This window comes from Chiloscyllium plagiosum, chromosome 50 (assembly GCF_004010195.1).
Source record: "Chiloscyllium plagiosum isolate BGI_BamShark_2017 chromosome 50, ASM401019v2, whole genome shotgun sequence".
NCBI classification, from domain to species: Eukaryota; Metazoa; Chordata; class Chondrichthyes; order Orectolobiformes; family Hemiscylliidae; genus Chiloscyllium; species Chiloscyllium plagiosum.
In genome coordinates this window covers 6251404-6265477 of record NC_057759.1, presented here as the reverse complement: position 1 = coordinate 6265477, position 14074 = coordinate 6251404, and the positions used below count along the sequence as shown (strand labels likewise).

The following is a 14074-nucleotide window of genomic DNA, read 5'->3' as shown; positions in this document are numbered from 1 at the left end:
TGCTTTATTCTGAGAACCATTCTGAATTATGGTCACACATTTCTTGTTTGGGGAGAGAGTCTGGGATCTGTGATATCACTGAGACATTTAGTTTGAATTTTTGTACCCAGACATTATTGGTGTTTTTGTTTGTGAAAATGAGTTTTGTTCTGCATGCCAGTCCATTTTTGTATGATATTTTTAATACCAATATGCAACACAACAGCATGTCATCTCCTTTCTCACCAAAATTAGAATCGCTGATATGGCACAGCTCAGAAGCAGACCATTCAGCTCATTGTATCTGTACTGGGACATTCTCTTATGCATCAATTCTGCAGTAATTGTTGGGAATGAGAACTTCATCCACTCATTGTCAGTGTCTATATGGAAAGGACAATTTGACATCAATTCTGCAGACATCTAACTTTTAATAACTATAGTGCTAGTTTTGATAGGTTTTCCATAATCTCAATCACACAACATTGGTCAGATCACATTTGTGTTCAGTTCTGGGCACTTTATTTTAGGAAGGATCCTCAAGCTGTGGAGAGGGGTCATTGGAGATTTACTGGATCTCATTCACCTATATTCAGTTGTGTTTTTTTTTGTCTGAGTGTAGCATATACTCTGTAAATAAACTTTTTTCAATGATGCTTAATTTTATTGCATTTCAGTCTCAATTTATTTTTACAGTGCATGTATGTGCACGTATAGTAAACTTTATCAGGTGCTGCATATCCTCAGCTGTGATAAGTGATGTTGAGTGTCAATTCATATCTGGAAATAATTGAGGCCAAATTGTATTATTTTCCATTCAGCATCCAGTGGCTGAGAGTGAGTGAGTTTACTCTTGAACTGAGATACAGACTGACAGCACATCTCCTGTAGTGGATAGGAAACAGCTGAAGTTCTTTAATTGTTAGTGCCTGTAGGAATCATGTGCAAGCGAAAACGTAACACACTACAACAGAAAGGATTCTGTACTGCTCCTCCGAGTCAAGATAGGAAACACAATGGACCTTTTGTATCTTGGATAGTGCGGACTCTAACAGAGAGTAATGATATAAAATGTTGGTCTTCAGAATGCCATCAATTTTTGTTTCAGTGCATAGAGATGTACTTTTCTGAACACTGCTGAAGTAACAATCAATGTAAACTGAATCCATTTGCAACTAAGAGAAACGGTGGTGAACAATTCAGCTGCATTGTAGCTGACTGACCACAATGTTCCTTGTACAGAAAAGACAATTGGCTAATTCACTTCTTATTTCTGATGTCGACAGAACATTCCCCTGCTCTGGAGTGTGATGATGCACCATTAGCAGTACTTTTGCGTTGCTCTAGAGGTAGGGAGGAGGAAAGGAAAATGACTTTTATTTTTTGTCATGCAGTGACAATTTATTTATTGAACAAAAGCAGTGTTGAACTTTGCATGAAGATAAAATGTGCAATTCTACAAACCTAACAATTTTGGCTTTTTTGTCCCTATTCTCCACTGCTTTGAAGAATGGTTATTAGATTCCACAGATACATTATGAAAATTGCAGCCAGATTTCACACTTTTTTTGTGATGCATCCAAGGGAAGAGGAGGAGGAGTGCAGAGCTCTTTGTAGAAAATTGCAACAATTTTGAATGAAGCACATAAATATCTAAAAAAAAGTTTCTGGTTGGATTGAAACAGACAAAACAATCTTCTACTGCAATATGAAGAAATGCAGAATTATGTTGTGATAAACATGGGGATGGTAAGCTCCTCTGCTACCATGATCCATTTATGCAATTGGATGCTGGCTGATCAGGATGAAAATTGTTAGCTGATTGTTTCTGATCAGTGCAAACTCAAATGTTTCAAATGGCCTGACTCTGTGCTATAGGTCTCTCTGACAAAGGATCTGTGGGTAGAAATCATTTTGATCCTAACATTTTGTGTTACTTGCAATATCAATGGAACTGCATGGCTGTTAGACATTGTAATGTGTGCCAGGATGGTGTATGTTTTTGAAACTCATAAGTCAGAGAGTGCGTGTGTGTGTGTGAGTGAGACAGAGATGGGGCATGGGGGAAACATTCAGTTACGTAGCTACACATTAATCACTCTGTGGAAGGCCTTGACACAGTGTGCATTTGGAATTCATATTATTTGATTGCTGTGTCTATGTAAGTGACAAAAGATTAATTGTCATTCTCAGTTACTGATAGCTGAAATGTATCCTTCAATGTGCTCACTATCTACCTCACATTTGGCTGTTCAAACTAACAGCATCGTCTATTTGTTCACCTCGATTTTAACGTTTAAAGTATCCTTTATAGTTCAGAACCTGTGAGGACAACCTCAATCGGGACCTTGGGTTCCTGTCATACCACACACTCATGCAGACCCTCTCTCATCCACACACTTTCCCTCATACACACATACAAAACAACCCCCCACACTCCCATCCATGCACACATCCTCTCACAGGCTTATACTCTATTGCACTCGTACACACTTTACCAAGCATACACACACACATTTGCATGTGTACTCACACTCAAATGCTTTCTCTCTCTCACACACACATGCAAGTCTCTGGGGTGAATGTGCATTTGCAGGATTATATTTGCAGATGCATTCTATTTTGCTCAAAAGAGAACACAACCTGCAGGCAGTCAATCCATGTAATACTTTATATCTTCCTACTTTGGCAAGAGAACCAGTCTGACTCAAGAGTGGGATACAGACAGACTCTAACCTTACACCTTTATTCCACTGAGTTGAGATGTCACCCTCTTTTAAATAAAGTCTGAAGTTATCTTTGGAATGTGACTTAAAAGAAGTACTGGGATGTATATATTAATGAACTGAAACCTGCAACCCATTCTAAAAGATGAAACACTGAACAGCAATCTAGGTTTCTTTAAATATCATTTCAGTTGCATAACACTATAGTCTTTTGTGAAAGATTCTGTGTCTCATGTTCCTGTTTCATGGCTACCTGATGAAGGAGCAGAGCTCTGAAAAATAGTACTTCCAAATGAACCTGCTGGACTGTAATCTGGTGTTGTGTGATTTTTCAATTGTGGTCAGCACATTACAGGAAGGACGTGGAGAATTTAGAGAGGGTGCAGAAGAGGTTTGCCAGAATGTTGTCTAGAGGGTATGAGCTATAAAGAGAAGTTAGAAAAACCCAAGCAGTTTTCTTCTGAGCAGCAAAGGCTGAGGGCAGACTTAATAGAAGTCTGTAAAAATTTGAGAAGAGTTGTAGCTCAGGTTGAGGTTCTGGATCTAGGTTCTCTCACGAAGCTGGAAGGTTCCTTTTCAGATGTTTTGTCACCATATTAGGTACCATTATCAGTGAGCCTCCGGATGAAGCACTGGTGGTATGGCCTGCTTTCTATTTATGTGTCCACTGCATTGGACAAACAGGCAGAAAACTAGCCACCGGGATACATGAACATCAACTAGCCACAAAAAGACATGACCCACTCTCACTAGTATCCTGACATACAGGTGAAATTAGATTAGATTAGATTACTTACAGTGTGGAAACAGGCCCTTCGGCCCAAGAAGTCCACACCACCCCGCCGAAGCGCAACCCACCCATACCACTACATTTACTTTGGACTGTGGGAGGAAACCGGAGCACCCGGAGGAAACCCACGCAGACACGGGGAGAACGTGCAAACTCCACACAGTCAGTCACCTGAGGCGGGAATTGAACCCGGGTCTCTGACGCTGCGAGGCAGCAGTGCTAACCTCTGTGCCACCGTGCCGTGAGGAAGGACACCACTTCAACTGTGACAACACATCCATCCTAGGACAAGTCAAACCGAGACATGCAATAGAACTCCAAGAAGCATGGTATTCCAACTAGAAATCCATCAACAAACAGATTGACTTGGATCCCATTTACCACCCTGGAGAAAATGAACACTAAATGACACCACCACAGGAAATGACATCATGAACCCAAGGAAACCTACACATATAAACAGAAAGCGGGCCATACCACCAGTGCTTCATCCAGAGGCTCACTGATGATTAACTACAAAACGTCTGAAAGCAAACCTTCCATCTCAGTGAGCAAACCTATATCCAGAACTCCATAATATTATGAGATACATGCTTAAGATTGACGGTCAGAATCTATTTCCAAGAGCTGAAATGTCTAAAACTAAGAGGCATGCATATAAGGTGAGACAGGGAAATCTCAAAGGAGACCCACGGTGCAGTTTCTTTTAATGTAGAGAGCGGTAGGAGTGGAACGCACTGCCAGGGGTGCTGATGGAGGTAGATACGATAAAGGTATTGAAGGGACTTAACAATAAGCAAATTAACATGCAAGAAATGGAGGGATATGGACCATGGGCAGGCAGAAGGGATTAAATTTCATTTGATGTCATGTTCGGCACAACATCGTGGGCTGAAGGACCCGTTCCTGTGCTGTACCTTTCTATGTTCAGATTTAATGCAATGTATATTTCGGATGAGGATTCATTCAAATTGATTGGAAATGGGTAGCATGCATTGAGAATATAGATTAAAAAATATAAACTTTATTTCCTTGGTCGTGTTTGACTCTTGGTTTGAACATATCTCTCTGGAAATGGAGCTCAATGTGAACCTGACTCAATCCACTCTGTGACTGTGGAAAGGATGTTCTTCGCTCTGACCGCAGTAACATACCTGCTGTTTGTTTGAAGCAGCTGGTCACATTTGGCTCTGTACCGGGGGAATATTACATTGTCTTGGTCCTTGTGTACTTGCCTGGAGGAAGACAGAAGAGATACCTCCTGTAAATCAACCTCAGTTGTGATTGGCAACATCAATGTAACATTCAGTTAATGATCATTAGGGTTTGTTGTTTAAAGCCAGCAATTTAAACAGAACCACAGGTCTGATTCCACTCCTGCTCAAAGCTGCTCTTTGTCCATTTTTTTCTTAAAATTCTAACACCAGTTGAGTGAGATTCGGAAACTAAACAATACCCATACAGCTCCATGAATGGGGGCAACTGATGCAAGTGGGTATGTGGATATGTGAGTTCAGTTATTGATCTATACCTGCCAGTTCCTGCTTGGTGAATGTGTGGGTGTAATTATCAAACGGTAACTTTTGCTGTATGGTAAATATATTTACATTCACACAGCATTGACTGGTCTGGTCTCATCGATAACTAGAGAATCATAAAAATAATACAGCATCGGGGGAGGGGGGGGGAAGAGGGCATTCAGTCCATCTTGTCCAAGCCAATGCCACCACACCCAGGTGCCCTTTCTCATGCCACCATCCTGCCACAGCCAGTAACCTTGCAGTTTACAACACTTGAGGTGCAGTTCCATAGAATTTTTGTTTAAAAAAAAAGTAAGGTCTCTGCCTGCACCTCCAAATCAGGCAGTGAATTCCAGATACCCACCACTCTCTGCATAAAAAAATTGCTCATATCATCTAATCCTACAACCACTGAGCTTAAATCAGTGATCCCTGGTTTTTGAACTCTCTGCCAAAGGAAATGGGTTCCTCCTACCTAATGGCTCCCTCTCACTAGTTAGTAAACATCAGGTTATAGTTCAACAGGTTTATATGGAAGTGCACACTTTCAGAGTGCTGCGTCTTCATTGGGTAGCTCACTATTTAGTACTGTAGACCCGCCGTAGCCGTGGTGGATATGTTCCAGGAACATTCTCCTTTATATACCGCGATAACCGGACCCACGAATGTGAGGTCACCCTGTATTCCTTAATCATGGCACCTCGGCTCCAAGGAATACAACCCCAACCTCTCCAAATAGCTACAATTCACCAGCCCTGACAACATTTGAGTAAATCTCCTCTGCACTCTCTCCACAGCAATGACGTCCTTCCTGTAACGTGGTGACCCGACTGCACACACATCTTCTGTTGTAGCCGCCAGTGCTTCATACAGTTTCATTGTTATTTCCCTATTTTTGTAGGCACCCATCTGCCAATGAGGTTCCATGTGCCTTCTTTACAACCACATCTATCTTTAGGGACCTGTGCATTTGCACACTAAGATCTCTCACTTCATCTGCCCCTCTCAGTATATTCCCATTTACTGTCTATTCCCATTTATTGTCTGACTTTCCAAAATGCATTCCCCAATACTTATCACAGCTGAACTCTGCCACTTTCCTGCCCACTCCACCAAATCATCCATATAGGTTTGGAGCTTACAGCTATCCTCCACACTATCCACTACACGGCCAATTTTTGTGTCGTCTGCAAATTTCACAAATTTGCCCAACATATTCAACTCCAAATCATTAATGTATAAACCAAACAGCTCAGGTTTGAGCCATGCAGAGCACCACTTAAACCAGCTTTCCATTCACAATGGCCACCATTGACCATTATCCTTTCTTTCCTGTGACTGAACCAACTTTGGATCCAATTCAGCACATGACCCTGTATCCCGTGGGCTTTTACTTCTTCACCCAGTCTGCTGTGATGCTGCTGCTCCTTTAACAACTTGTAAAGTCGAAGTTGATGGGTTTTAGGGCCATTTTGATTATAGCTAACAGGTAATGCCCCAGGCAAAAGGCTTCCACATTTTTAAATAGAACACTTGTACAATGAAAGGGGAGTATCCCAGTTTTACCAGCTCAGCTTTTCTGTGGTTTGATTTGGTTTTTGGCTGTCTGGCTATTGACTGAAAGCAGTCAGACAGTTGAAAAAGCTGCTGAACCCAAAGAAGCAGGTCCATGCTGGTACACTCTCTCTTACATCTCTCCTGTAAGACCCTGTGTTTGATTTTACCTTTTGTGCCAAGAGGTGTTTATGGGGATTGTTGTAAATGTTGAACCCACCATCATTAAATTGATATAATCTGTTGGGTTTTTGGATTTTTAAGTTATTTAGTATTCTGTACTCTTTTGTTTGTGTATCATTCGGTAAATTCGTAAATCAAACTGTTTTGTTTAAAACTACTAGTTTGACCAGCTGCATCCCCCCCTGGAATATCTTCGTTATACCTGCTTAAAACAACTAGCAAAGTTAGGGTCTGGGTTACTTTGTTGAAATGTTTGGAGGGGGTCTGGCCTTTTCCATAACAGGCTGAGGGCTGTTTGCAGAATTTATTCTGTAGTTCTGATTTGGGATTCGGGTTGTTGGACTCAAAGACAGTGAAGGATAAGTCTTAGCGTCTTTTGTTCCGAATGTTGAATTCAATTGGTTTAAACAGCGCTTGGAGAAAGTGAGGACGGCAGATGCTGGAGATCAGAGGCGAGAATGTAGCACTGGAAAAGCAAGGTCAGGCAGCATCTGAGAAGGAGAATCAATGTTTCAGGCATCAGCCTTTCATTAGGAAAAAGTGCTTGGGATACCAATTGCTCTGAGTCAAGAGTTTTCTGGGGGTGGAAGAAGTGGCTTCAGATTTTTGCAAAAAGTGATTAATGTCAAGCTGCTGGAATTAGCACACCGGCTGGAGCTTGACCTGCCTCCACCCACCGAGGAAATGGGCGATAACTACAGTAATAGCTCAACATTTAAATTGGCTGGAATGGAAGAAGTGGCTTCAGATTTTTGCAAAAAGTGATTAATGTCAAGCTGCTGGAATTAGCAGACCGGCTGGAGCTTGACCTGCCTCCACCCACGAGGAAATGAGCGATAACTACAGCAATAGCTCAACATTTAAATTGGCTGGAAACGCCATCTTCAGAGATGGCTAACATGCAATTGAAAATGAAACAACTCAAGTTAGAGGCAAAAGTCAAGGGCAACAGAAACGAAACAGTTTGAATTACGATTGAAAGGGAGAAAAGAGAGAAAAGAAGAGTGAGGAAAGGAAGAAAGAGGGACTTTGAACTTTGGAAATTGGCACTTAGACAGGAGTTCAAAAAATCACTTCCAGAAGTAATGAGAACTCATGTGTAAGAGCAAGACTGGCATCAGAAATGGCTGATAATTGAGTTGATCAATAAATCAAAATTGGGCTGCCAAAATCAATTTGAATCCATGAGAGATAATAATTGTGGCTAAGAGAAATTCTCACATGGAAAATAAAAAGTAGATCTCTGTGAAGAGCATAAGGATGATTTACCACAGGGTAAAAAGAAAACCCTTGAAGGGGAAAGAGAAGTCAAAAAAGTAGGCCACATGGAATCAGTATTAGTGGGTTAGGAAAAGCACTTAGAAGCCAGATGTAGGAAAACAGGATAAGCCAGTGAATTTTGTTGGAGTGGTAACAGAGAGCACTGTGGAGACGAGAAAGCTGCACCAAAATATACAAGCTGGTCAGAAGGTAAATTTTACTCACATACACCAGGAGCAGCAGGTGAAGAGGTAACAATATTCAGAGATACAAGGATCCTCTCAATCTGTGATGCTAAAAGATGAGGATATATGTACCTCCGAAGGACATCTGCCAGAAAAGGTACGAGTAACGGGAATTCACATTGAAATAAGAAATACTCAATTGTAAGAAGTGAGGTTAGAGTGTCCCGTGAAGAGGGGAGAAGTCATAGTAGGAGTACTGGACAAATGCTCAGCTCCAGGAATACAATTTGTCTTTGCTAATGATGTTGCTGAATCACTGGTGGGAGTGCTGACTGTGGTTGAAAAGCCAATGCAAGTTCAGACAACTGGGATGTTTCCTGACTGTGGTAACAAGGTCACAAAGTCACCAGTTGAAACAGGAAAGTTCAAAGAGTACAGATAAGGAAGTTGAAGGGAAATTAGCAGAGATCCTGTCTGATCAGATAGTTGAGACACACCAGGAACAGAGATGACAAAGCAGACATCTTTAGCTCAGGTACATTAACTGAGTTAAAGCAAAAAGATAAAATTTAAAGCAAGTGTATCAAAAGGCATACACAAAACGAATCCAAATGTATCCCTGATTGTTATTATCTTTAAAATGATGTCTTAATGAGGAAATGGAGAACATCATATTCAGGCAGATGAGAATGGGCAGAAGTTTATCAAGTTATATTGCCAGTGGGTTATAGAAAGGACATGTTGCGAGTAGCACATGAGCTACCTGCATAGATTGTCTGTTTGAAATTCACATTATTTAATTGTCATCTCTGGATGTGACAACTATTCAGTAAAGGATTAATTCTGTCCTTCTCAGTGACACATAAACTCCATGTAAATATGCTTCATCCCGGTTGGAGGATTTGACTTATAGGCAGAGGCTGAATAGGCTGGAGCTGTTTTCCCTGGAGAGTGACCTTATAGACGTTTATAAAATCATAAGGCGCATGTAGAAGTGGTGGAGCCTGGTACAATTATAACATTTAAAAGGCGTCTGAGTGAGTATAATGAGAAAGCCTTAAAACTTGTCCTTAAATACTTAGACTAAATGTAATGTTGAATTATAGAACACAAGAAAATAAACAGGACAGGCAGGGAGGCATCAGACCACAAAAGGGGGAACCTAGGATGTACAGAAGATTAAAAAAATCTGTTCTCACCAAGTGATAACAGGATGCTCTAAAGCAATCAAGAACATTTGCCTTAACATCAATGAATCTGTGTAAGAAGGACACAGTGATAATATTCACAGTTGTTAACTTGTGAAATTAATGACAGCATGTCAAAAGCCTTGTAATAAACGGTCAGGTCCTATCAATTATAATGAATTCTTAGTGTGTGAGAGATGTGAATGCTTTAAATTTATTTGCATTTTACGACTTTATGATGATTTTGAGTAGCCATCACTGATTATGAAATGCAAACTCTATGCAAGGTTACCTTATGACCTCTCCCACTTAGTTTAGATTGATACCTCTTTATGATGGGGTCTGACCTCACCAACAGGCACTGACTCGGCTGAATCTGTTTTTCCCACCTGATGGATGGCTAAGGGCCTACAGGAATGATCAGCTAAGCGCACACAGATCTGTTAATTAACTTCTCTTCCTTACGAATTATTGCCTTTCCACTGTCTGTCTAATTAAGAACATGCAGTGTTTTTTGTAAAAGTTTGTAAAAAGGAAGCCTGTTTGTGACAGAAGAGTGGAGTAGCCTGTGAGGGCTCTTAAAGGAAGAGCTGGTATCCTATTTTTCTAAGGTTTTAGAATCTCAGCTTGCCTGGATTATAGGTGTCAATGTTACGTTGTAACAGTGATACTATTAGTAAATAAAGGGGAAGGCTAAAATTAAACTAAACTGTTTGTACGAGGTTTTTATACCAGACTACCAAAGAGTACAATCTCCAGGACGAACTAAGAGAGGCTTATAGGTCTGAGTCCACTAGGAATTCCCTGGGCTGTCTTAAATACTTTAACAATATCAACAGGAAGGGTTTAGAGAGAGATGGATGAAGTGCTGGCAAATGGAACTAGACGAGACTAGAATATCTGGTCATCATGGACAAGTTGGACCGAAGGCTCTGTTTCCATGCTATATGTTTCTATGACTGGACGACTCTTCGATAACTCATGCCCTGTCGATGAGCACAGTTTCCTTCCATCTCTGTGCTTAACCCCCTCCTTCACGGATGGTTGTTGAAACGTTGCAACAATGTGGCCTATTTGTCTATCTTCATTGTAACTTTGAAATTGCCCTTAAAAACTGCAGATTTTAATGCAGTTCCTGAATGTCTATTTTGGATGAGGAGTCAGTTTATCTATCTTCAACACTGGTGTGTAAACGTCAATGGGCTACATACCTTCCGTTTGTTAGAGGCAGCTGGTCACTCTTTGCTTTAAACTGAGGAAGTATTACAGTGTCTTAGTCCCTCAGGTGTTTTTCTGGAGGAAGACACAGGGTCACCACCTGTAAATCAACACGAGGCTCGTCTGGCAATATTGAACTGATCATTATCACATTCATTGCATATGAATTAGGATGTGTTTTTTTTATTTAAAGCCAACAACTTAACCAGAACCACGGATCTGATTCCATTGTTGCTCTGAGCTGCTCCTTGTCTGGGGATTGTGTTTGTTTTTCAAGTGATTCGATACCAATTGATTTGGAGATGCCGGTGTTGGACCGGGGTGCACAATGTTAAACATCACACATCAGGAGCTTCCAAAAAAACCTGTTGGACAATAACCTGGTGTTGTGCGATTTTTAACTTGATATCAGTTGAGTGAGATCCAGAAACTGAGCAATATCTGCCCAGCACCATGAATGGGACTACTCAACTACCAGGATGCTTACACAGTTCAATATCCAACTCCCCAACTACCTGTTGGAAAGAGGAAAAACGGCGCTATTTCTAATGTTTTTACCAAGACCCTAGTTGTATGTCCTTTTACAAGAGTATCACATTCCTACAGTTGGTCCACACAACCTCAAGGAACAGCGGGAAAACAGAATGAAGTTAAAACAGGGTTCAGAGGATTGCAAACCACAACAATGTCCCTCAGCAGCTTCTTCCCGCTCTGCCTCCCTCAGCAGGCCCACACACAGCCCGAGAAAGGCCTCTCTCTTCCCCCCAGCCCGCTCACTCCAAGTTCCGGGACCAGTTCCTGCTCCGCTCGGCCTCTTACAAACAGCCCCCGGTTCTCCCTGAACTCACCCCGAATCAATCCCGGTCTCGGAGCCCCCTCTGTGTCCCAGGCTCCCATCCCGATGTGCTGCTGGAAGGAGCCTGCTGTTCCGTCGCTTCCCTGGGCGCTGATCTCTCCATTGCGGTCTGTTTCAAACAAACCTCTTGCACTCACTGAGTAAATGCTCCTCAACGGCAGCGCTGGGGGAGGGCCTCACGCATGCGCTCCTCGGGTCAGGAACAGCTTTGGGGAGAAAAGGTTCAGTCCCAGATACAGTTGGGGCGGGAGTGAGCTGGAGGCGGAGCTGGATGATCAAAGCCATTTCCCTGCTCTGTCTGTCATTCAGTTTCCTCTCCGGACCCGCCCCTCACTCTCTGTCAGCCCTTTCTCAGTCAGGTCGGACCGGGCTGTATAAAAAAGGAAGGGGAGGCAGCTCGGCTCTCATTCGACAGCGATTGGAGTGGAGAAGCGTGATGTCTGGAAGAGGCAAAGGAGGTAAAGGCCTGGGAAAAGGCGGAGCGAAGCGGCACCGCAAAGTGCTCCGTGATAACATCCAGGGTATCACCAAACCAGCCATCCGGCGCCTGGCTCGCCGTGGCGGGGTCAAGCGTATCTCGGGCTTGATCTACGAGGAGACCCGCGGGGTGCTGAAGGTTTTCCTGGAGAATGTGATCAGGGATGCGGTCACCTACACTGAACACGCCAAGCGCAAGACGGTCACCGCCATGGATGTGGTGTACGCTCTGAAACGCCAGGGCCGCACTCTCTATGGATTCGGCGGCTGAGTATAATAAAGCGACCCTTTTCCAGCGAACCCAAAGGCTCTTTTCAGAGCCACTCAAACCCTCCGATAGAGAGCGGAGACCTGAGGACGGGGAAGGCAGCGCATGCTGAGAGGAACGTCACGTTTATTTCACGTTAGCTGGTTATTTCACGTTTATCGCGACTTTTAAAATTATTTCAGTTCTGAAAATATACTAATACTGTGTTCCGCAGTACGGCAGAGCATTCGGTGTGGACAGTTCACTTTGTTGCTGTTTACCGTGCCCGGTGAATTTATAATTGCAAGTATTCCTACCATGTAGATAAGAGGCTATTCGGCCAATCGAGACTCTACTGTTGTGCAACCTGGTTAGTCCATGTAAAGAATCGCATCGTGACTTGAAATTGTAAATGTAGCAGCAGCATTAGCCCATTCTGCCAATCCAGCTTGTTCTGCCATGGGTGATATTTCTCAAACTTATTCTCGTGCCTGCTCCCCGTGACCGTCGATCGTCTTTTTCGTGAATATCTGTCCATCCCAGTAATAATATCAATGTGTACCTGGCTGTCCTATGCCATAAATAATAATTTGTTTTTATTTATTATGGAATCCAGTCATTAATGCTATGTATTACAGTAATTATATTGCCCAGGCATAACACTCTGGGAGCCTGCGGATGTGTTTATGTGGCGCGTTTTTTCCATCTGCCCGTTCAGGCAGGGATTACAAATTGTCTTCGGGCAAGTAATAGTCTGGATGAAATAAAAGTTATTGATCAAGTGTGGTTCTGTAATTTTATCAGTGTACAGTTTTAGCTTTTAGGATGTTTAAATCGGCGGTTTTTCGATTGATTCACGGCGGATACAAGTTCAGTTGCTCATCCAGAGAGAGTAGGAAGCGATAAGGGATATTAGTACTGTATTTTTCTTGGAATTTAGTTAAAAACAAAACGGAAGGCAGCGGCAGTGAATTTGCAACTAATGAGATCTTCATTCCGGGATTGCGGAAATATAATTAGATGATTTTCACATCAAATTTTAGTATTCGGTTAAATATTTATGGAAAAAACCCATCTCCTCATTGACCCACTTTGTGTTAACGCGGCTTGGTGAGGTGGACGCAGGAGAGAAAGGTAAAAAATGACGCCAAGAGATCAACGGCTTATTTTCGCCATCACGTATAAAAGAGCAGGAGGATGCACGACAACGTACACGTTGATTAGTTTCATAATCGAAAAACCAAACTTTACAATCTCACTTTACCGCATTCCCTCCTTTTACAGCTGAAAAATGACTAACTGCTGTTGAATACGCTCTCTCTCTTTCCCACCGCCCTTTTCTCTTCCAGACACGTTCCCAATTTCACAACCACTTTCAGAGAAAGCTATAATCCGCCCACATTGCGGCCTCTTATAGCTTCGGGAGGAATGGTGGGGCGGAAATTTCGGATTGGTCAGCTCCCAATCAGAAATCTGCCTCTTTCCCCCAATCGAGTGCGGGCACGGGGAGGTGGGCGGAATCGACAGGCGCCAATTCATCAACCGCTTTCTTTCCAATCTGAAAAGCCCGCCAATCTCCAAACAAAGGAGTATGTCTTACCTGAATAATGAAGTACAAAAACTGAGGAAGTTCAAAAAACATTAATACTCATGTTAATTTACTTTTAGTTTACAAATGTGTACTTCACACGGTCTTACTCTCCCTCATTTGCCGATCTGTATCTGTCCATTTCTGATCTTGAGAGTGGGTTATTTTCTAAACCTTGAGAAGAAGCTGAAACTAAACCACGTTGCTGCACTTTTCATTTAGGCGTCTTGCAGTTTCATTTAGGGATTTATAACATTTCTCAACCTTACGCGAATGTCTGTTAACCAGCAACTGTTAACATGCT

The 14074-nt window shown here is 42.3% G+C and overlaps 1 protein-coding gene and 1 long non-coding RNA gene across 5 annotated transcripts in view; one reads left to right on the top strand and one right to left on the bottom strand.

Moving 5' to 3' along the window:
- Positions 1–11491, bottom strand: part of LOC122544652 — a 112132-nt gene extending 100641 nt beyond the window's left edge. For 2 of the 4 annotated variants that reach the window (XR_006310411.1, XR_006310409.1), the window contains exons 1-3: positions 11451–11491; positions 10596–10702; positions 4650–4730 (exon numbers count right to left, since the gene is read on the bottom strand). This is a non-coding gene — a long non-coding RNA (uncharacterized LOC122544652). Of the gene's footprint in view, positions 1–978; positions 1323–4044; positions 4731–10595; positions 10703–11450 lie in introns of those variants that run through there. The other 2 variants (XR_006310410.1, XR_006310408.1) reach the window with 2 other exon arrangements.
- A 114-nt stretch (positions 11492–11605) lies between these two features.
- LOC122544541 (histone H4-like) lies at positions 11606–13142 on the top strand. Its single transcript, XM_043683854.1, has one exon. It carries the CDS (start codon positions 11730–11732, stop codon positions 12204–12206), a length of 477 nt encoding a protein of 158 aa, XP_043539789.1. The 5' UTR covers positions 11606–11729; the 3' UTR covers positions 12207–13142.
- Positions 13143–14074: the final 932 nt, after the last annotated feature.